Source organism: Malus domestica, chromosome 17 (assembly GCF_042453785.1).
Source record: "Malus domestica chromosome 17, GDT2T_hap1".
Taxonomy (NCBI): Eukaryota; Viridiplantae; Streptophyta; class Magnoliopsida; order Rosales; family Rosaceae; genus Malus; species Malus domestica.
In genome coordinates, this window is record NC_091677.1 from 25,250,575 (window position 1) to 25,273,039 (window position 22,465).

Consider the following 22,465-nt stretch of genomic DNA (forward strand, 5'->3'; position numbering starts at 1 on the left):
TTTAGCTTTATCAATATCCATAAAATAGTGAATGTTCACAGCTATACTCCTGTCTTGTTTATAGAACCTCAAGTTTGTCGAAATTTGAGTAGTTAAGCTCAAGCTGCTGCAATTTGTGTTTATTTTTTTTATTTGTTACCCCTTCAACATTTTTGAATGGTACATCCTTATGCAGGGTTTCATGTAGCTGAATACTTAGCATGCTAAACCTACACGAGGCTTCTCAGATGCGAGTCTGCCGGTCGATCAGACAGGATCGTGTAGTTGCAGTCATGAAGATTTTGGAGCTGATAAACTTTGGGAGAGATGATTAGGTATCGAGTAGATTCGATGTCAAGATATTAATGCACCGCATACCACGTGGCTAAAATAAAAAAACCGGCATGCTTTCACATACTGTTGACCCTAAAAACTACCAAGCCTACGTGACGCGTAGGCCGAGTAATCTATAAGCTAACTACGTCATTCGGTTGTGTGCGGGGCATGCCAACTCATCGGCCAAGCTTGGCCAAGGAGTAAAATATGTTGATGTCGCGTTGGGTGCACTGCTGACTTCTTGATCTTGCGACTGCAGCCGAGGAAGGAACTTGTCTCGGCCTTCGGGTTCTAGAGCCTAAAGACAAGGCTGCTAACTTAGCGAAGTTCAATATCAAATTTGGCTTCCAATGTGCTGAATGTAGTAACTCGTAACACCTCACTTCGCCGAGAAGGCTGATGAGATGACCTCGACCACAAGGATTCTGAAATCCTTCTCGACCGAGACTTGGATAGGTAACCAGTCGGCCTCGACGCAGTGCTGTTTATGTCAACTGAAGATGCTGCGAGATCGGCTGATTCTACGGCGACAGTGCTGTTTATGCCAACTGAAGATATCACCGGTTGCCTCCACAGTGCTGTTTATGCCAACTGAAGATGTGTCGGCGAAAAATAAAATAAAAAAAAATCTCAAAGTTGTTAAGAGAGTTTGCGCAGGGCAGTTTTGTGTGTTGAATTGGAGGTTTTTGAATGTTGCACCGAGTCTTGTATTTATTGTATTCATTTTTCTGCTTGGCAAGGTCTGATAATATTGTAGAGTTAAATTGCAACTCTAATTCCTGAAGTTGATCCGCGTCAAAAGCCAAGCATATCCTCAGATTGTAGTTCGTGACTTCAACTTTCTAACTGTTGCTGCTGACCACTCATTTATCCCATGCATAATCATAATAAATGAAACTCTGACCACTTTATCTTTTATGCACCTACAGTCACGCCTTAGACCTTATCACATCAATCAAAGCTTAATCCCATCAAAATAATTACCATTATATATATATATATATATATATATATATATATATATATATATATAGTCTGGGAGATTTTTGCACTGCATAGGCTGATGGGCATGCAGACTATACAGCCTACATATATATATAACTTGTAGCTTTTCAGACGGCATACAAGTCTTCCATCATCTGACAACATCCTAGCCCGCTTAGGTCCTATCCACCATTATCTTCGGCTTGTAGGTCCATGTTAGGCCAAGTGAAGAGTCCAAGAATCTCTATAATTTATTTTGTACAAGAAAACTAAGATAATTATTATGATTAAAAACCATCATATTATCTCTTAACAATAGCAAATTATCTTAACTTTCTTATCCGACGATTAAGAACCATGTTTACTCAACGGCCTCGATTGCTTGGGCCGATGGCGTAAAATCGGGTCCAAACACATACACATGAAGTAAGTTTCCAGGTTAAATGAAGTAAGGGTTTACCATTGATTGATTTTCATTTTAGATTGGTATAAATCATAAACATGAGTAACCCACACCAGCTGCTATGCTGGTTGAAGCACATTGTTGTATCTTTCCAATTTATTTGATAGAATAAACCATGATATCTACAGGATTATTTAACTTATATAATTATTGACGATATAATAAATAGATGAATATTTTTATGGTTTGGAAACTTGACCTCACCGCCCATGCAAACCACGTGCTGATCTGAAAAGGAAATTTTGATAACCTCCACAATCTACTCCTATATGTCTTTGAATGCAAGTATTTGGGAATAGGACTCCAGGATGAGCTTTTGTATTGAAGATTTTGAGGAAAATTTTGGAAGACCACGTCGCCTTTCCGACCCCTAAAAAAAGTTAAGGAACTCCATATTTTGGTTTTGCCCGACTCCAGTCTGGTCGCTGCCCTATGTGCGCATCTCTACCCAAGTTCCTGTTTAGTTACTTCTCCTAGTCAATCAAACATCATCCACATTGCACACAGATTTGAGTAATTTGGAAGCAACATAAACATTTTATTCATATTCCTTTTGCTGAAGGAAGCAACACGATTTAGAACACGGTTGATAGGGTGCTGGCGCTTGTGGTGAATTGCCATGGAGGTAGAGCTAGGAAGCAAATATGGATTTGTTGTCCTGTAATACAATCTAATGTAATGAGGAAAATAGAACCCAGATTTCCTAATTCCTATATGCACATTTTAATTCAACTAAATTCATGAGCAATCACCATAATTACAGATCATTCCACTTACAAGATTGGTGATGGATCACCAACCTTGCTGTTGCACAATGCCATCACTTTCGCATTAGAAGATTGCTGCTTTGAGTCTCCTCATCAGCTCCTCCCTGTACCCAAACGAAGAGTTCAAACCTCATCAGAATAAAACCGACCTTTTACGCTGCGAATTCAAAATTTTTTGTCCTAATTTAAATTTACCTTGTTAGTTGTTTGTCTAGAGATGAAGCATTTAAGAGTCCCCTGTTCTCTTCAGCCCTCCTTAGAAGATAAGGCAGAACCAACTGTATCGGTCCAAATGGCATGTACTTGCTTACTTGAAACCCTGCATTTTTTAGACCAAAGGAAAGCGATTCTGCCATTCCGTACAGTTGTGCAAATTCAAGCTTCTGGTGCACCTTCCTGACCCCAATTTCGTGTGCTTTTGCCATTGCTAGTCTCCCTAACATTCAACATTTTACGTCAGACATATTATGTGCAAAACTCAGAACAATGCAGTAGCCTTTTTCTAAAACTTTTGTGCAAAACTCATAACAATGCAGTAGCCTTTTTTCTATAAGTTTTAACTTTTAAGTTTGTCGATTTCGTTACCTGATTCAACATTATGGGTTGCAAGAACAACGGCATCAGAGCCATTTGCAATCCTTTCAAGCATGAACGAAGCACAATCATTGTAGCACACGTGCGTGTCCTCAATGCAATCGTGAATGGGAGACTTATAGCCCAAGGAAGAAGCCAATTTTCCTTCACTAGACATATAAGCTCCCCTCACCACTTTGAACCCCATCGGAACACCCATCTTATCTGCGGCCTTCGTTGCCAGCAACAATCTTTCCTTGGCATCTTTCAGGTAAGCTTGGATCGTCCCATAAACAATCGGGTTGTCATCTTTGTTATAGATGATTGCAGAGGAGTAGGTCAAGTAATCGATGGCGGGTTGAATTGATGTGTACTCTGCATCGATCGATAGAGGCACATTGACTTCTACGCAGTTTTGGGACAATTTCAGTAGTCTTTGGTGGACTAATTCAAGATCACGCTCTTCTTCAGGAGTTAAAGGCTCCGGCTTTTTAAGGGTGTGGTAAAGAGGGCTTGATTCGGAGAAAATGGGAAACGTATCGCGCTTCCATGGGAGATTGAAAGAAGGATCTTGTTGTTGCCATCTCAGCAAGTCACTCACTCGTTGAAGTAGATTCATTGGGCAAATTGCAGTGATTTTCAAAATTATAAAGCTCACCTGTTACAATCCAAAAACGTCATTTTCTGTTACCATCACAACAAACAACTTCAGAAGGATGTGGTGAAGAAAACAAATCGCAACAAGAGTTTGCTTTGTCTGGAGGTGCTTCTGGGATAAGTCAGTATCTGATTCAGAACTTGGCATCGACCGACGACTAACAAGCTATGTTAAATGTAGTTAAGCAGCCCCAGTAGGGAGATACCACGTTGGAATGAGAACAATTGGGTGGTGCATCGAAAGACCCCAGTGGCAGTAACTAAGCAAGTAGGACTCGCAATACTATATTTATGACATGTCGACCACATAGAGACTAGGACCCACAATCCTACATCCATGAGGCATGGCATGTTAATTGCATGGAGTCAGCTGCTTGATCACGTGACGAGTCTTAACAATCTCACTAAAACAACAATATTTCAATATTTTAGTCTTCGTAATAGTTGATTAACCTGATTATTTTTTATTCGTGACATATTATTTGGTTTAAATTTTTTATCTTCTCAACATTATCCTAATAAAATAGAATTTTAAAAAGAAATAAACATTTTGAATTCAAAAAATCAGAAAGGAAGCCAGAATTTGACAAGATCAAAGAGAAAAGTCAATAAATGGAATCTTGGAATCCTGATTTGGGGTGATGAGAAAAACTAGTTACCGAAGAAGGTGGCAGGGATTTGGTGGACTCAACGGTGTCCAAGAAACCTTGCAAGTTCCTGTCACATGCCTCGTTGTCGCCAGCATACTCGAGAGCGTAAACCAGCATCCCTCTCAGCCCCGCCTCGTTAAGCTCCAGCACCGACTTTCCGGTGGCCGCTGGGTTCTCGCCAGCACAAAAATGGTCGTAAATTGTGGACCGTATGGTCCCCAGGATCGCGTCCTTGATTAAGGGAGTCTGCATGAGCCTGGACCGCATGACCCACATTCCAATGTCCACCATCGGCTCCATTCCCACCAAGTGGAGGTTCAGCGCCGTCCTCAACAGCCTTGACGTGGAGACGGACGCAAACAGCTTGTCCGCGTCATCGAAGTTAGAAAGGTTAGTGGCGGCGTTGTCGGAGGGGGTGATGGCAGTGGTGGCTTGTGGTGTTTTTTCGGAAAAGCCGATTGGTGGGGATATGCCGGAGATGGTGCTAGTGGAGGCGGAGTTGAGTGGCCTGATAGTTTTCAGGAGTTTTGACGCTGCCGGGATTACTCGGTTTGCCATTCAACGGTGGGTGGTTGTCAAGTAATTATCTAGCTCTCTGTTTCTAATCCCAATTCTCTCTAGCGCTCTCTCTCTCTCTTTCGCTCTCGCTCTCTCGCTCTCTCTCTCTAAGAAAAGTTTTTTACTATATTTGTTTGTGATGTTGTTAGAACTGTTACAGTTACTTATATAGGCAGTTTCGGAGTTTTTACCGGGCGGTGATTTGGGAAAAAACTAGCTACTTGGTAAAAGTTAAGCAGGGTTAAACTGATTAAGGTTGACTATTGACCTGGCTCAAAGGATTTGATTGGTTCATTCGTGCTTATTGGCACTCCATGCTGACTCATCCGTGTCGAAGTGGATAAAGCTGTAAGTTGGAAGAACCAATAGAATCGCTAGATGCTTGAACGGGATCTGCCTTGGCTAACGCGATTTATTACGAGTGCGCTGCACGCGATAGTAGCGTGCGACGTAGGATGTGCGGTGCGTTTTTGCTTTTGTTTACGTAGCATAGTTTTTGCTTTTGTTTGTTTTTTTGGTGGAATATTTCTCTCATGAAAAGTAGGATCTTTGTTTTTTTACGAGAAATTAGGGTTTAGAAAGATAAGTGCGACTGACCTAGTGAGTCAGAAGATGAAGTAGGCCAAATGATCGTTTTTACAGCCGAAGTTTGAGGGTGGAAGAGGGCATACGGGAAGTCGGGGGAGGACCTCCGACCTCAAAGATAAGGCTCGAGATATGTAGAATTGTAGATGCAGAAAACGGAGGTTGGGGGAAGTAGTAGATAGAGTGAGGAGCTCAAAAATACCATCTCCCAGCAAGACTAATGAGTTGGGCAAGCAGTCTACAAGCGGGGAGGGAGGATACTGTGACATCCTCTATGGCAATGCGAAGGGAGAAAAGAAGGCAAGGATAGAGGATGCTAGCTAGTCTTAATTAACGCAGCATCCACATGTGTGCTCCTGCTGCAGCGAGGGTTGCTGGATAGAGCAGGGGCAGAAGGGAAAGAAAGGTGGGGGGACACTACTACAATGTAGGCTATCACCGGCGAAGCAAAAACCAACAATAAACCCAATTTCTGTCGGAAATTTGGCAAAAATTTGACATAAAACAATGTAATGTCGGATTGGAATAGCGACACTAATGCTAGCGTCATGAGAGGGCTTCAGTGTCGGTTTTTACCCTTAATCCGCCACTACGCAGCGTTGATTAAAAGCGATACTGATATTAACGTCGGTTTAAAGCAACGTATACTTCAACATTACGTCAATTTAAAGCGACGTTCATTAGTAATTTAATTATAAAATATCCAGCCTACTGTCGGTTTTAACCAACATCGTGATAAAATTAAATAAATAATATATCCCTTAACCGACATCAGATGACAATTAAATAAATAAAATATGCAAACTAGTAACGGTCTTAACCGACACCACATTTGTTAATAATAATTAAAATATGCGAAAAATCTGCATTCGTTTTCAATTAATTGTAACTAAAAAAAAATTATATAACCAACATAATAAATTTCAAGTATAGCCAAAACAAACATTAATAAAAATAATAAATCTTAACCTCTAGGTCCAAAATCTGTTTATTATCATTTTCGTTCCTCATTCTCAGCTCATTATTTTGAGTCATCAGCACTGCCATTGCACTCTTAGATGACCTCCTGGAGGAATTTGATGTAGAAGATGAAGAACATGCATAGGACACCATATCAGGAGTCACCCCATGACCATATTCTCTAACTCTATTATGACTCTCAGGACCCATTGTATCAACATAAACCCAAGTCCTAAGTTCTTCATTATCCTCATGGCCCGACTCAATCAAAGTTTGCAAATTGCTCTCCATTGTTGTCTTGCATTACAATTTTTAAAAATAAAATTTCAAACAATCGTAAAACAAAAAAAATAAGCTATAGACAATAAAAATTAATAACAATAAAATACTAACACGAAAAAATCAATTACCCTTGTACACTCCGATGTTTCATCAATCCAACTATTATCTTTTTGTGTATGACATTTGTTTGTACCATACTTAGGGCCTCCGTATTTAGATCTCGTATAAATACTCAGGGGACTCAAATGTAATTATGTAATAAAGGAAGGAGCAAATATGTAATAAGTGAGGAGCCCTTATTCTATAAAAGGGACTCCTCACCCTCACAATTAGGAAGCCCCCATCACCCTCACAAAGCTCTGATCCTCACATACATAAGCTATCTCCCCCACAATCCTTTCACAAACAGATAAATACAATATCAGTGTGGACGTAGCCCAAAAATTGGGGTGAACCACGATACATCTTGTGTTCTTTACTTTCTTGCAGATTCACGATCGGATTTACGTTGTTCCAAGACCCCTATGGTTTTGTGCATCAACATTTGGCGCCGTCTTTGGGAATCGACACGAAAAGCTATGTCGGTTCTCTCTCAATTTTTCACCTCCGCTGTGAATCTACAAAAACCTAAAGACCCAAAGCTTTCCCAGAAAAACCCCACGGTTCTCCATTTTCATATGCCTAACAACAACAAAAACAACCTTTATCCCTCCATCTTTCTTTCTCTCTCTCTCTCTCTCTCTCTCTCTCTCTCTCTCTCTCTCTCTCTCTCTAGAAGCTCACAAGAGTGAGAAACAGCTGAGAAACTGCAACTAGGCGAACCCGTCATTGTCTTCGGCCATGTGGGCATAGATGCTCAGCTGGTTCACGCCCTCTTCGTTTTTCCTCATCCTCAACCCTCATGATCGGCATCATAGTCCTCAACTTCCGCTATGAGACCCACAAAAACCTGAGCACCAACAACTGCAGTAGCAAGAAGAGAAATAGCCCCCGCCGTCGCCCGGACCATCTCAATCGTCAAAGCCCGCAGTGACTTATCATCTTCCCCACCCCACGATCACTCTCCCGCAGCGCACCTCTTTCGAATCAATCTTTAGCTGTGATGGCGGAGGGAATATTGGGCCCGATCTGGGCCTAGGGTTCAGCCCCAGACCCATGACTCTCGTCTCCAACTTCTTCTCAAACGACAGTGACGACTGCAAGTCCTTCTCCCAGCTGCTCGCTGGAGCCATGACATCTCAATCTCCGAGGGCCCCGGGGTTCCCTCAGCTCAAGGAGCGAAATTCCAGTGACGGTGATGGAAATTCAGATTTCCGATTCAAGCAGAACAGACCGCCGCTGATGTTTTCGGTCCCGACGTCGTCTGGGTTTCTCGACTCGCCGAGAATCTTCTCACCCGGTCAGGGACCCTTTGTAATGATACACCAGCAGGCCTTAGCACAGGTCACAGCTCAGGCTGCTGCACTCTCCCCATCATTTTTCAATTTCTCAACTGAGTATTCAACATCTTTCTCGACAGCACCCACCACAATGTTGACACAACTTCCATCCTTTACTTTTGATACAATGCCACTAAAAGAGATACCGTCTGGAACACCTGACTTTTCCATGGCCACAAAAGAATCATCTGACATTTCCCTTTCAGATCAGAGATCCACTTCGCGTGTACATAGATCTTAAGGCCGGCGGAATGCTCTCTTTGCTCTTGGAAGTTCCCAGATTCTCTTCTTCTCAGACCAAAGGAGGGCGACTTTTTGGGGGGATCAGGAACAATTTCCTTTACTTGTGTGTTTTGATAGGCACGAGGAGTGAGAATGGATGGGCACGACCAGGCTGTCCAAGAAAAGAAAGTGGGTTTGCAAGCAAAAGATACCTTGCAAAGCAATATGGGTGGACATAGAATGAGCGAGGAGATCAAGAAAAGCAAAAGAAACAAGCAGAAAGAAAAGCAATCAAGTAAGCTGCGGCACAAAAGCAAAAGAGAAAGGCATAGTGGGAAACAAAAGCGAAAGCAAAGCAGAAAAAATATCGAGAAAAAGCAGTAAGCAAAAGGGAGGCTTTCCTCTACGAAAGCACATGGGGACACTGCAAAAGTAAGGAATAAACACCCAAACTGCAAAAGCAAGGAATAAACACCCAACTAGAATGATGTGATTTACCTTTCTTATTTTTGAATGATGTGATTTATTTTTCTTATCTTTCGGAGACATCTGTATAACCCCATCAGAGGGTAATAAAAAAAATGGCAAGCCCAAAATAATAGGCTAGAATGTTATGTGGAGGGCGAAGGCTCATTTGCCCAAAAGAGTCAAGCATTCTATTATCACCAACCAGGTGATCAAAAGTACGCCCAGTACTCTAAAAATTATTCGGCAGCCTGACGCTATTATCACCAACCAGGTAATCAAAAGTACGCCCAGTACTCCAAAAATTATTCAACAGCCTGCTGCTATTATCACCAACCAGGTGATCAAAAGTACGCCCAGTACTCCAAAATTATTTGGCAGTATGCCGTTATTATCACCAACCAAGTGATCAAAGGTACGCCCAGTACTCCAAAATTATTCGGCAGTCTGCCTCTATTATCACCCACTAGGTGATCAAAGGTACGTCCAGTACTCCAAAATTATTCGGCAGCCTGCCGCTATTATCACCCACTAGGTGATCAAAAGTACGTCTAGTACTCTAAAATTATACATGTGCATCACTCATGTCAATCATACATAAACATTTATGAGCATCACTCATGTCAATCATACAAAAACATTCATGACCATCATTCATGTCAACATTCATGAGCATCACTCATGTCAATCAGCTTCGAAAGCTTAATTTATAGAGCTCCAGCTTCGAACGCTTCATTTATAAAAGCTCCAGCTTCCAAGCTTCACTTGCAAAGCTTTACCTACAAAGCTTCAGTGCAGGGTATACAAATACCGCCTCCGAACAACCGCCATTTCGGCCCATACATGGATTGGATTTGAAGTCTCCAGGCAACATACCCTATTGACTGAAGACTTGGGGGACTACACTATGTACCATATATTGGGCTTCCGCAACTGGGCCTCATGAAAAATACTCGGGGGACTTCACCCATTACTTATGTATTGAGAAGCGAGCCCTTATTCTATAAAAAGGACTCCCTCACCATCATTAGAGAGCATCGCTGCCTGTTGAGCAACCGCTTCGCCACGAGCATCACTCCTAACCCATCACTTATGTATTGAGAAGCGAGCCCTTATTCTATAAAATGGACTCCCTCACCTTCAACACCACAAGCCGAGCCAACCAAGGCAACATAAGCCACAAGCCGAGCAGCCTCGCAATATGTGCTACTTCTAGTTGAGCATCATTTCAGATTGAGCACCGCCTCATATCGAGTATTCAGTTCTAGACGACATCTAGTTACTTCGGCCCACAAATGGACTGAATTTCAAGTCTCCAGCCAAAAGATTCTCTTAACTGAAGACTTGGGGGACTACTGTTTGTACCATACTTAGGGCCTCCGTATTTAGATCTTATATAAATACTCGGGGGACTCAAATGTAATTATGTAATAAAGGAAGGGCAAATATGTAATAAGTGAGGAGCCCTTATTCTATAAAAGGGACTCCTCACCCTCACAATTAGAAAGCCCCCCTCACCCTCACAAAGCTCTGATCCTCACATACAAAAGCTCTATCTCCCTCACAATCCTTTCACAAACAGATAAATACAATATCAGTGTGGACGTAGCCCAAACATTGGGGTAAACCACGATACATTTTGTGTTCTTTACTTTCTTGTATATTCACGGTCGGATTTACGTTGTTCCAAGACCCCTCCGGTTTTGTGCATCAACAACATTCACGAAAAAAGGTTACAAGATATGCCTCTTTCCATGCTTCTTCCGCTTTATCAAAAATAAAATTTCATACAAACAATTTTAAGCAAACCTCATATTAAAAATAAAATTTATAACAACTATAGATTATTTAAAATTAATAACATTTCTTCAAAATGTACAATCCTTACAAATTCTTGCCGCACTCTTGCAAAAGATTTTGTACCAGTAGTATGGTTCATTGTTTTTAATTGCCGATTAATCTTGTTTTTTTCAGCAACCTACTGAACAAAAAAAAAGAATTTATTAGATAAATTTAAAGTTATAACGAAATAAATCATATAATGATTACCCTTGTTTTTTCTCTATTCCAGAATGCCACCAACTCAGCCCACTGTGCAGGATTCACTTTAGGAGGAGGGTGGCTGCGCACCTCTTCTGCTCTTTTAGTATAATATTTTTTTTATAACTTATTTCTATACTCTTTATGAGCATGCTCCGCAACTTTAAGTGTCATATGGCGGATCATAGGCATTTTTACTATATTTGCATCTTCAAAAAAAAAATATTTCGCTACATCCATATAAAAAAAAAATCAAGCTAATAAAGTATTACTACAATCTTTGACTTATTCTTCTATTTTCAAGTTAAAATAAAAATATCTATGCCTTTATTTTATTCTAGAAAACTTCCTTATCTTCTTCCTTAATCTTACGCCAACCCCTCGTCAACGGGAGATTGTGGGGGTCTCTAACCTCCGCTGCTACATGTTTTGAAAAAGCACTAGCATTATCACTAATGCATTTTCCAGACGAATCAAACGAACAAAGTTGTTTTGTCCATTTAGGAATTGAGGGTCCGTGCCTCCGTTGAGATGTTCCTTATTATCACAAAAAAAAAAAACAATTAAAAACCAGAAAACAAATGTAAATTTTCAGTTTAAGCATAATACTAGTTTAAACACAAAACAAAAACTAAAATTAATAATAATTCAAAAAAGAACCAGCTTCGAACTCCTCCTCTTCCAAATGAAGTTCCTCAGAACGTTGATCTTCACTAGAATTATCGATAGCAAAAGTTAGTGGAAGGAGAAGGAATATGGCTAAAATGGGGGAAAGAGTTAGGCTGAAATGGGAGAATGAGAGGGAGTAAACGAGAGAGAGAAATGGAAGCACAGAAGTAATGGGAAAGAAGGAGGTTTAAATATGGATAAAATTTTAGCGTCGAAATATGAACACATTACATCGGTCAAAACCGACACCATCTCTGACAAACTGACTTAAAAGTAAGTGGTGTCGAAATAATTGGACTTTGTGTCAATTCAAACCGACACTATATCTGACATGCCCTAGATACACCTAGCCTGACAAACGTTTTGACTGAAAGGCCTGACACACTTTTGACTGAAAGGCCAGTGGCGTCGAAATAGGGTAACATTGCGTCGGATAAAAACCGAGGTTGACAGATTTGTGTGGCATTGAAATAAGGAAAAGCTTTGGTAGACGTAATTATTTCGTAACGGAAACACATGGAGATTGTTTTATATTGTTGTTATACGACATATGATTGACAACAAATCCATTTTACCCGTAAGCACCGAACGCTATCAATTGGATTCAAATGAGATGGTTCCACCAATCAAAGTAAAATAAAAGAAATGCTAACTACCTTCCCCGTTTACCTTTTTCTTTGTTTCTTTTTCACTTGCATTTTGACATGTGGAATCCACTTATACATTCATTTAAAAAATTAATTAACTGAAATCACAAATTCTTCTTTTTCAATAGTCTTATGATTTGGAGTACTACTAGTGCAAAGACATGGTTGTGAATACAAATTTTCACCGTCTCCTCCTTTGATGAAAATGCACCTACAAAATAATAACATTTAAAATTAAAGTCAAAAGCCTCACGCGCCCACGATGAATGGGGGGACCAGGGAGCTTTAGCCGAAAAATCTCTGATGTCAAAGTTAGAATTCTGAAAAGAATATGATTAGGAGTTTCTAGGCACATTAATCGCAAAAGATGCTTTTGAAAAAGGAATAACATTTTTTTCCTTTTTGCTAAGCGGCCTTTTCTCGAGTCGACATTTTTCAATACAAGGAGGCGCACTCATAGTAAATGGGGAACCCTTTATACACGTACATGGTATAGCCCCCTCTTTTTTTATTTTATATGTATTTCATTAATTTTTTTAAAATAGAAATTGTTTTTATTTTTTTACTTTTTTGGGGGTCCTTTGTATTCAACCCATGGGGATCCGCGCTATTTATACTTTTAGTGTTCCTATATCTATTAAAAGTCTTAAAAAGAAAAGAAATTCTTTTATATTTGTATTTACCATTTCTCGTAGTAGTTTATATATTTGATATTTTCAGCGTAAACAAAGCCGTTTTTTTAATGGGACCTCTCGCGGAAGCTTGTGCAATCTTTTTTTTTTTTATGCTAAAACAGGTGAAGACTATTTTGTCAGTTTTAGCATCTTTGTTATAAATCATTCAGAATGTGATTAGGAGTTTCTAGGTAGCAATTGGCTTAGCTTTTTAGTGGGATAATAAGGCTATTTATAGGGGAGTGGCAGACCCTATTTGGAGAATAGTGGCTGGCCATATAAGGTGTAATTGGGTGAATAATTGCAAGATATTATGTGAAATAATATCTTGCAATTAACATGACAATTAATCCTAAATTAAATAGGAAATTTAGGAGTTAACTTTTGAATAAGGATTTGATGAGGAATGATGAGAGGGATTTGAATAAATACCAGTTTGATCACCTTTGACTCTTCCTTGATTGAGTTGTTATTGCCTATTGCATGTGCATAGGAATCATGGTGTGCCTTGAAGGTAATTTTATCATTTTTACCCAAAAGTCCACGTGTCACCTCCATAATTTTCTTGATTCTTTTTTGCTCCACAAATGCCCCCACACCTATTGGGCTGCTTGCAGGAAAGGGCAGTTGTTGTATAGATTTTCCCTTGCTTTAGGAAACATAAGATTGTTTCCTATTTTGATATAGATTCCCACTTAAATTGGAAATTAGATCCTTCTAGGAAAGGGAAATAAATTACTTATAAAGTCTATTTAAGTCTACCTTAAGTAGATGATTAAATCAACTTTTGAGAGCAATTTATTCTACCCTACAAGAGAGAGAAAGCTAGAGGATATTTGTTCTCTCTCCCCTAGCAATCTTCTTCCCTTGCCCGTGCAAAGGACCGTCTTTGTTGCTTTCTTCACTTTCACACCTCACCAAGGTAAGAAAAAATTAATTTTTCTTGTCTACTTAATTTTTCGGAGCCTTGAGGCTTGAAATTTGGCTCGATGGAGGTTAAAGATATGTCAAAAAGTGGCTTGGAAGGACCACGACATTGTTGCCATGGGTGGTTTAATGCGGCAGCGGCTTGACGCGAGTCGAGGTCTGGGTGCATTGGCATGGTCGCAGAGGTAAACTAGGGTTTGGCTCGGGTCAGGAACTTCTCGGCTTAGGCCGAGGTTATGAAGGGTTGGGGCGCTGATCTATGAGCTACTGAGCTTAGGCCCGTGCGGAAAAGATGAGATAGATGGAGGTGCGAGGGTGCTAGCCCCTTTCTTTTTAGATTAGGTTGAGAGAATGGTAGCGCCTAGCGTGTTGGGTCTCCTGGTGCGATGGCCTACCTGCCGTGTTGGGCTGAGAGAGAGATGGAAGCCAACGCAGGCTGGGCTCCTTTGGCTGTTATCCTTGTGTCGTGGGGCTTGATGCAATTTTATTTTTTTTGCAGCCGTCTAACGATTCTTTCCTTGCTTCTTTGTCGAATTTCTTTGAGCATGTATTGTTTAAGCCACAATAGTGATGATGGTGTGCTGCCGTTATATTATCAAGGCAGGTCTTTGGGTAAAGTAGGCTACTTCAAGGCTACTACTTCAAAATTAATTTCAATGACTCGTTCAGAGATTTCCTTGAAGCATATAGGCACGCCATTCCGTTTGGGATGCGTGAGAAGCGTGTCAAGAAGGGTAGCAGCCTTGAGCCATGTAGTGGGGCTCGGAGAGCTATCAAATTTCACCCCTACTACTTTGTGTTGAGATTACTTTTCCCATGTCGTGTTTCTTCCAAGAAGTGCTTTGCTCCATGAAGTGTGCCCCCGCTCAATGTTCACCAAATGCAATTCGAAGGGCTGGGTTCGGTTGGCAAACCGTGCCAAATTCCTTGTGCCACCTACTAGCCACATATACATAATTACCTAAAATCAATTACTGCTAGCCAACCGTCTTCTTGCGGTTGCCAAAAATCGGTTTAGCCAAAATTATTGGCTGGTTCGATTGGTAAATGGCACAACCGGTGGTTTCCACTTCTTCCTCGCTATCTTCCAGTTCCAGGGGCTCATTTTGATTTTCAGATTGGGGTGCTTGTTCTGTTGCATTGTGTGGTTCATTTTGGGTTAATCCATGTTGTGCACTAGCGGTTGATTAGCTAGACTCCATCATCCTAAACATAAGCAACGCATATACATTCAAAATCATATATATGTACCTGTATATATAGTATCAGTAATCATCGTGCTATCAATTTTGCTAACAATATTTTTTATATTTATTATGGCATGAATCATATACATATACATATATTTTTTAAACCCTAAAACTAAGGAGTCAACAGTCAAGCATGTAAAAATACCTAAAATATCTAAATAGAAAAAAAAATTATATATATATATATCGGTAGGTATGGCATACCGCCGGCATACAAAATCAATTACCAAAGCCATGCCATTAATTGTCGGTTCAGTAAAATGCCAACCAATTATGAAAAAAATACCAAAACTATACCATACCATTATGAGCCGATCGGTATGGTTCGGTTGGTAAATCAGTTTATGGTAAAATTTTCCACCCCTAACGGTTCGTGTGATGGTGGGATTCCTCAACGAATTCGGGTACTTCTTTGACATAGGTCATATTGATGGAGTTGGGCAACTGCGATCCGGGCCCCCACCACATCCCGGGCTCGACTCCGCCGTAGCACGATATTGTCCGCTTTAGGCCCCGACCACGCCCTCACAGTTTTGTTTTTGGGAACTCACACAAGAACTTCCCAGTGGGTCACCCATCATGGGATTGCTCTCGCACGAACTCGCTTAACTTCGGAGTTCCGATGGAACCCGAAGCCAGTGAGCTCCCAAAAAGCCTCGTGCTAGGTAGAGATGGGAATATACATATAAGGCTTACATGATCCTCATCCCTGGACGATGTGGGATGTTACAATCCACCCCCCTTAGAGGCCCGACATCCTCGTCGGCACACTTCTGGCCAGGGATTGGCTCTGATACCAAATTGTCACATCTCGGCCCGGGCCCCCATCACATCCCCGGGCTTGACTCCGCCATAGCACGATATTGTTCACTTTGGGCCCCAACCACACTCTCATGGTTTTGTTTCTAGGAATTCACACGAGAACTTCCCAGTGGGTCACCCATCATAGGATTGCTCTCGCGCGAACTCGCTTAACTTCAGAGTTCCGATGCAACCTGAAGCCAATGAGCTCCCAAAAAACCTCGTGTCAAGTAGAGATAGGAATATACATATAAGGCTTACAGGATCCTCACCCCTGGGCAATGTGGGATGTTACAAGTTATGTTAAGACGAATTTTTCAAAATAACACTAAAGGAATAGAATTAATAAGAATAGAAGAAGTAGATACTGAAAGAGAAGCATAAGCTTTTAGAAATAAGACTCTACATTTGTTAAATCCAAAAAATCTACATAAGAACGGAGAATGGTTTAGTGAAAGTAAACTTTATAGTCACCATCAAGAACAAATTAGACGAGTAGTAAACAAACAAGACGTAAGCAGAATTAATTTAATCACAAGAGAATCTTATAATAACACTAGTACAAAAAAGACTTTGCGCGACGTAGGACCGTCGTCGCGCAAAGTAAAAAATACGTCGCCCAAAAATTAGCCCAACGAACCTTCGTCATGCAAGAACCGTCGCGCGAAGGCAGTAAAGGAAGGGTTTGCGCGACGCAATGACTACCTGCGTCGCGCAAAGTAGCTTTGCGCGACGTAGGTAGGCACTACGTCGCGCAAAGTTTTTTTTTTTTTTTGTCATTTATATTTTTTTATTTAATTTTTAATAAATATTATAATTAAATTCTAAACAATAATTAATAAACCAAGAAAAAGTAATTAATTATAGAATATATGAAAATGTACATTTGTCCAAACAAAAAAATAAAAAACTACAAGTCTTCTAAGTTTAATACATCATGCTACTCGGTATCGTCTGGGCGAAATGGCTGGGAAGTCGAAGGTGGAGCAACATTAGGTGCTGGCATCGTCGGGATTTGGAGGCCGGACATCGCTAAGGCCTGAACAATCATATTCATCATCTCGTCCTGGGCCCTAATGTGGTCGCCCTGGGCCGCAACCTGACCTCTTAGGCGAGCAATCTCCGGAGATTCCCATAGCTGAAAATGCTTGTGAAGAGCGCTCTTCCAATCTTTGTACCGGCTTGCTAAGGTCTCCTCTAAGTAGGCACTGACCTCAGGGGATATGTCCTCCATTTCAAAAACGACCTACAAATATGAAAAACAAAATGACAAACAAAATGGCCATGTATCAGAATAATTGACAATTATGAACAGAAGAATAAAGTATATATGCTCAATTATAGTAATGTCAAAAACATAACTTACTCTTTAGTATTCTAATACTGCACTATCATGCTGCACGTTACTCATAAAAAGAATAAAGTATGAAGTTAACACTAGAAACTTACCACACTACCTTTAGCCCCAGATGTGGTCATAAGATAGATACAATTCTTAACGGACGGTTTTGATAACCCTTTCAACAATAATTGTTTGAAGACGTCAGAGTTGGAGGTCTTGTTATTAAGCTGACTAATTATTCTCCTATCCAAGGCTGCCAAGGCAGATTCTCCATTACTCCGTATAAATTTTTCAATGTTCAATTGCAGTGCCACTAGATCTGCAAATTTCATCAAGATATCATGCATCCGTTAAAACAAATGAACTGAGAATAGTGGGGGAAAACACAAGGTGTAAAAACTTAAAAAGAAAGACTGATCAGAAATTATAGATTTTCATTTCAACAAAGTTTTTCTTCAGATTGAAATGCTCATCCGAATAGACGATAATTTGATATTGAATGGCATTTTAAATTATTTGAATTGAAGCTACCCTAGTAACTATTAGTACCGCTACCATTTTTCATAAGAAAAATCAGATTAAATACTCCGATCTCCCATGTTTTAACTGAAGCTGAAAGCGAAGATACTATATATATTAGGTACAACAATAACATATGTATCTGCAGTTCGAATATGGGCTTAGTCTTGACTATGGGGCTATAGAGATGGGTAAGCTGGCTCAGTTTGGCTGATTCTGTTTTAAGAATGAGATAGCTTGGACTTCGGTGTCAAAGAAATTACGACACCTTAAGAATTCCAGAAATGGTTGTTATTTTCAGGAAAGACATGTTCTATGCGTGCATGAGATCAACAAGAAACCTTCTACTGTGTTGACCGTTAAAGGTAAAATTGGATTAGAAAAGTGATGAACTTGGAGGAATGAAAAATATCAGAACATTCAGAGAGGCAGAGAATGGAAGCATTTGTCAAGTGAGCCTAGATCTCTCACATTGTACAACGACCTCACAATCATCAACCTATATATGTTTTTGACAGAGAAATGTTTGCTACAGAACAATGGCATACCTTTTCTTTTATCATCTTCGACCTCGATAAAATCACGGAAAACTTTTTCACCAATCTCTTCACAACTTTCAAGTTGTTCCTTCATTTTTGTGTCTTTGCTGGGCATCACCAGAAGATCATCAACACCACATGTGAACCCATGCATCTGAACCATACACAACATAATGCAAGCTTATATAGTTGCTACTTGCTAGAGAAAATAAATTAAGGGTTAACAGGAAATAAAATTAACTACATAACAGCAAAACAAATATTGAACCCAACTAACCTGCAAATAAACAGTAAATAAACGACTCAATACAGAAAGCAAAATTCCTGCAGCATCTGAGCCATAGAGCTCCTGCACTATATATTACTATAATTGAGCATCTATATATTACTATAATTGCTGCCATTTCCCCATATCGCGAATTTAAAAGTTTCACCAAAGGAACTAAATTTCACAGTGAAATACTGAAGAACAAGCAGCAAGTACAAAACCCCACCAAAAAATATGAAAAAACAGAGTACAAATGGAGGTTCAACACTCACCGCCACCGGAAATATCCAAAAATCCAATCACTTGGTCTTCACATCCACTCCATCCGTGCCAGCAATGATCACCGCCGTCGCCATGTCCAAGAACAACCCATGTTCCACAACACCTTCGAATTTCAAAAAAAAAAGCGTGGAATTGGTTGAGGAGGATAGTCGGCTGGAGTTAGGAGAAGGATTTGGGTTTGGTTTGGGAAGAGAGACCGAGTGAAAGAGATGAGAGAGCGGAAGGCTTTTGGTTTGGAAAATTTGGGAAATTTTTTTAAAAAAAAGCGCCTATTTTTTAGAATTGCCCCGCCAAAATAATGACAAATGGCTCGACGCAGGTATACATTTCGACGTCGCGCAAGGTTTTTTTTTTTTTTTTTTTTAAATATAAACTTTACTGAAAATTTACTTAATAAATATATATACCTTTGAACTTGATGGAATACGCATTGTACGAAACTAATTTCAACAATCCAACCGTCAAAATTGTTTGTATATATTCCGAGATCGCATACGCCAAAAATTGGAAAAAAAAAAAGCATCCAAATATCAAGTAACAGGGCAAAACATTTTGACGGTTATAAACGAAAAACACGATTTAACGGTTATTTTAACTCCGATTTTGATTATTTTTTAGAGTTACACTCCTTGAGCCTATATGAATACAACGAACCGATTCGATCCTCAATTTAAAATATTTACACAAGCGGATACCACAAAATGTTATGTTAAACTTAATGATAGTATAAATAAACTCTAAGTGTTAGGGAATCTATCGTTTTAATGGGATACGCATTGTACGAAACTAATTTCAACGATCCAACTGTCAAACTTGTTTGTATATATTTCGAGATCGCATGCGCCAAAAATTGAGAAAAACAAACATTCAGATATCAAGTAACGGGACAAACCTTTTCGACGGTTATAAACAAAAAAACACTATTTAACGATAGTTTTAACTCCAATTTTGATGATTTTTTAGAGCTACACTCCTTGAGCCTATATGAATACAACGAACCAATTCGATCCTCAATTTAAAATATTTACACAAGCGGATACCACAAAATGTTATGTTAAACTTAATGATAGTATAAATAAACTCTAAGTGTTAGGGAATCTATCGTTTTAATGGGATACGCATTGTACGAAACTAATTTCAACGATCCAACCGTCAAACTTGTTTGTATATATTTCGAGATCGCATACGCCAAAAATTGAGAAAAACAAACATTCAGATATCAAGTAACGGGACAAACCTTTTCGACGGTTATAAACAAAAAAGCACGATTTAACGGTAGTTTTAACTCCGATTTTGATGCTTTTTTAGAGCTACACTCCTTGAGCCTATATGAATACAACGAACCAATTCGATCCTCAATTTAAAATATTTACACAAGCGGATACCACAAAATGTTATGTTAAACTTAATGATAGTATAAATAAACTCTAAGTGTTAGGGAATCTATCGTTTTAATGGGATACGCATTGTACGAAACTAATTTCAACGATCCAACCGTCAAACTTATTTGTACATGCTTCGAGATCGCGTACGCCAAAAATCGCAAAAAACAAACATTCAGAGATCAAATAACGGGACAAACCTTTTCGACGGTTATAAACGAAAAAGCACGATTTAACGGTAGTTTTAACTCCGATTTTGATGATTTTTTAGAGCTAAATTCCTTGACCCTATATGAATACAATGAACTAATTTGATCTTCAATTTAAAATATTTACACTAGTTGATACCACAAAATCTTATGTTATACTTGATGAAAGTATAAATAAACTCTGAATGATAGTGAATGTATTGTTTTGATGGGAAATGCATTGTACAAAACTAGTTTCAATGATCCAACCGTCAAACTTATTTGTACATGCTTCGAGATCGCGTACGCCAAAAATCGCAAAAAACAAACATTCAGATATCAAGTAACGGGACAAAACTTTTCGACGGTTATAAATGAAAAAGCACAATTTAACAGTAGTTTTAACTCTGATTTTGATGATTTTTATAGCTACACTCCTTGAGCCTATATGAATACAATGAACTAATTTGATCGTGAATTTAAAACATTTACACAAGTGGATACCACAAAAGAAAAAGGCAATGCAAGACCCCAAAAAGAAAAGCAAAAGGAAAAAAAAAAAAAACATTTTGCGCGACGTAGCCAACGTCGCGCAAAGCAGTTTTGCACGACGGAACTTTGCGCGACGAAAGAATGCGTCGCTCAAATCGGTTTTGCGCGACATAAGTGTACCTTCGTCGCGCAAAACATCTTTGCGCGACGCATTCCTTCGTCGCGCAAAGTTCCGTCGCACAAAGCTACGTTACGCGACGTTTTGTGTTTAGCGTCGCGCAAAATGTTCTACGTCGCGCAAACATGTTTTTGTACTAGTGTAAAAATAGATAAGAAATATAATCTAATACATTTAGGAATAATGGTGGTAGAAGTTAAGAGTTTAACCAGACCACAATTAGGTGTTAAAGTTTTAATAAGTATACTTGATACTGGACATAAAAAGTTAGACGCTGCCACAATACGAATGATGGAAATAATATGTTTGAGAATGCTATAGTAGTTTATTGCCAACCTGGCTTTATGATTCCCTTCAAATATTTTTATAAAGATACTCAGATAACAGTAAAATCTACGAGTTATGAAATGATAGAAAACAAAGATAACTTATTACTTTGTGTAGGATTTATTGGAAAGTTACAAGTAAATAGTAGTACTAGAACAAAATTAGATTTAAACAAAAATTTGGAAATTTTTGGAAGTAGAGGAATTTCTGTCCTAAAAGCAAAAAAGGCAGATATGTTAAACTTAGAAGAAATTGAATGGGATGTGTCAAATATTTTAGGAGATACTAATACAAGAGACCCCACAGAATTCAATATGTATACACATTATAATGGAGACCAGGCAGTAAGATTTAGTGTTTACAAACTAAGTAGAGAAGAACAATATGAGGACGACCTTGAAGAATAGAGATACAAGTTCTTTAGCTTATTCCGCAAAAACTAAAGAATGGAAGTACATCTCACCCTAGAAATAAGAACAATATGAGGACGACCTTGAAGAATAGAGGTACTAGTTCTTTAACTTATTGCACAAAAATTAAAGAATGGAAGTACGTCTCACCATAGAAATTGGTATAAGAACAATATGAGGACGACCTTGAAGAATAAAGGTACTAATTCTTTAGCTTATTCCGCAAAAACTAAAGAATGGAAGTACGTCTGTCTCACCCTATCATTTTTTATCTGATATTCTAATTCCTGAATCTGAAGTACTATATTCCTATTTTTAAGCTTTTCTTCTCTTAAATCGAGTTCTAAATGTTTCTATGATAGACTGGAAGAATGTTTTTCTTTTTCTAAAATTCTTTCTTGAGATCGTTCCTCTTATGTCATTACACTTTAAACATTTTACTTTGTTTCTTTTATCTGGGAAAGAGCTACATTTACTGCACCTATCTGTCATAAAGTCCGAGTATCTTGTAAATTGATGAATACAGTTGTTCATTATATGGTAAATTGGGTTATGTCATTTAGAAGATTTATAGTGTCATCTTCTGAAGAAGATTCGTGTTCTGAAGAAT

At 39.1% G+C, this 22,465-nt stretch overlaps 3 protein-coding genes across 6 annotated transcripts; 1 reads left to right on the forward strand and 2 right to left on the reverse strand.

Annotated features, from left to right (window-relative positions):
• Positions 1-2,270: 2,270 nt before the first annotated feature.
• Positions 2,271-5,108, reverse strand: LOC103440728 (proline dehydrogenase 2, mitochondrial-like). 3 transcript variants are annotated; one of them, XR_530139.4, is made up of 5 exons: positions 4,419-5,103; positions 3,115-3,760; positions 2,725-2,965; positions 2,540-2,633; positions 2,271-2,420 (listed from the first exon to the last, which is right to left on the reverse strand). XR_530139.4 is itself a non-coding variant. In XM_008379426.4 (4 exons), the coding sequence occupies exons 1-4, from the start codon at positions 4,965-4,967 to the stop codon at positions 2,594-2,596; spliced, it is 1,476 nt and encodes a 491-aa protein (XP_008377648.1). In that variant the 5' UTR covers positions 4,968-5,108; the 3' UTR covers positions 2,271-2,593. The 3 variants fall into 3 exon arrangements, 1 of the variants encoding a protein (XP_008377648.1); XR_530138.4 differs by having other exon boundaries at positions 2,515-2,633; XM_008379426.4 differs by having other exon boundaries at positions 2,271-2,633; positions 4,419-5,108.
• Positions 5,109-7,949: 2,841 nt separating this feature from the next.
• On the forward strand, positions 7,950-8,474 carry LOC114822469 (probable WRKY transcription factor 3). The gene has a single exon (XM_029096840.1). It carries the CDS (start codon positions 7,950-7,952, stop codon positions 8,472-8,474), a length of 525 nt encoding a protein of 174 aa, XP_028952673.1.
• Positions 8,475-16,767: 8,293 nt separating this feature from the next.
• On the reverse strand, positions 16,768-19,145 carry LOC103401850 (DNA-directed RNA polymerase I subunit 1-like). 2 transcript variants are annotated; one of them, XM_029097872.2, is made up of 5 exons: positions 18,869-19,081; positions 18,606-18,677; positions 18,338-18,482; positions 17,378-17,589; positions 16,768-17,174 (listed from the first exon to the last, which is right to left on the reverse strand). In XM_029097872.2, the coding sequence occupies exons 3-5, from the start codon at positions 18,480-18,482 to the stop codon at positions 16,869-16,871; spliced, it is 663 nt and encodes a 220-aa protein (XP_028953705.1). In that variant the 5' UTR covers positions 18,606-18,677; positions 18,869-19,081; the 3' UTR covers positions 16,768-16,868. The 2 variants fall into 2 exon arrangements, with proteins under 2 accessions (XP_028953705.1, XP_028953706.1); XM_029097873.2 differs by lacking the exon at positions 18,606-18,677 and having other exon boundaries at positions 18,869-19,145.
• Positions 19,146-22,465: the final 3,320 nt, after the last annotated feature.

Excerpts from the sequence above, each read along its gene's own strand:
- LOC103440728 (XM_008379426.4), bottom strand. The coding sequence starts at position 4,967 with ATGGCAAACCGAGTAATCCCGGCAGCGTCAAAACTCCTGAAAACTATC. Across the intron at positions 3,761-4,418 it reads AATCCCTGCCACCTTCTTCG|GTGAGCTTTATAATTTTGAA; the intron begins GTAACTAGTTTT and ends GGATTGTAACAG. Across the intron at positions 2,966-3,114 it reads AACCCATAATGTTGAATCAG|GGAGACTAGCAATGGCAAAA; the intron begins GTAACGAAATCG and ends GTTGAATGTTAG.
- LOC114822469 (XM_029096840.1), top strand. The coding sequence starts at position 7,950 with ATGACTCTCGTCTCCAACTTCTTCTCAAACGACAGTGACGACTGCAAG.
- LOC103401850 (XM_029097873.2), bottom strand. The coding sequence starts at position 18,482 with ATGCATGGGTTCACATGTGGTGTTGATGATCTTCTGGTGATGCCCAGC. Across the intron at positions 17,590-18,337 it reads CGAAGATGATAAAAGAAAAG|ATCTAGTGGCACTGCAATTG; the intron begins GTATGCCATTGT and ends TGAAATTTGCAG. Across the intron at positions 17,175-17,377 it reads CTGGGGCTAAAGGTAGTGTG|GTCGTTTTTGAAATGGAGGA; the intron begins GTAAGTTTCTAG and ends TCATATTTGTAG.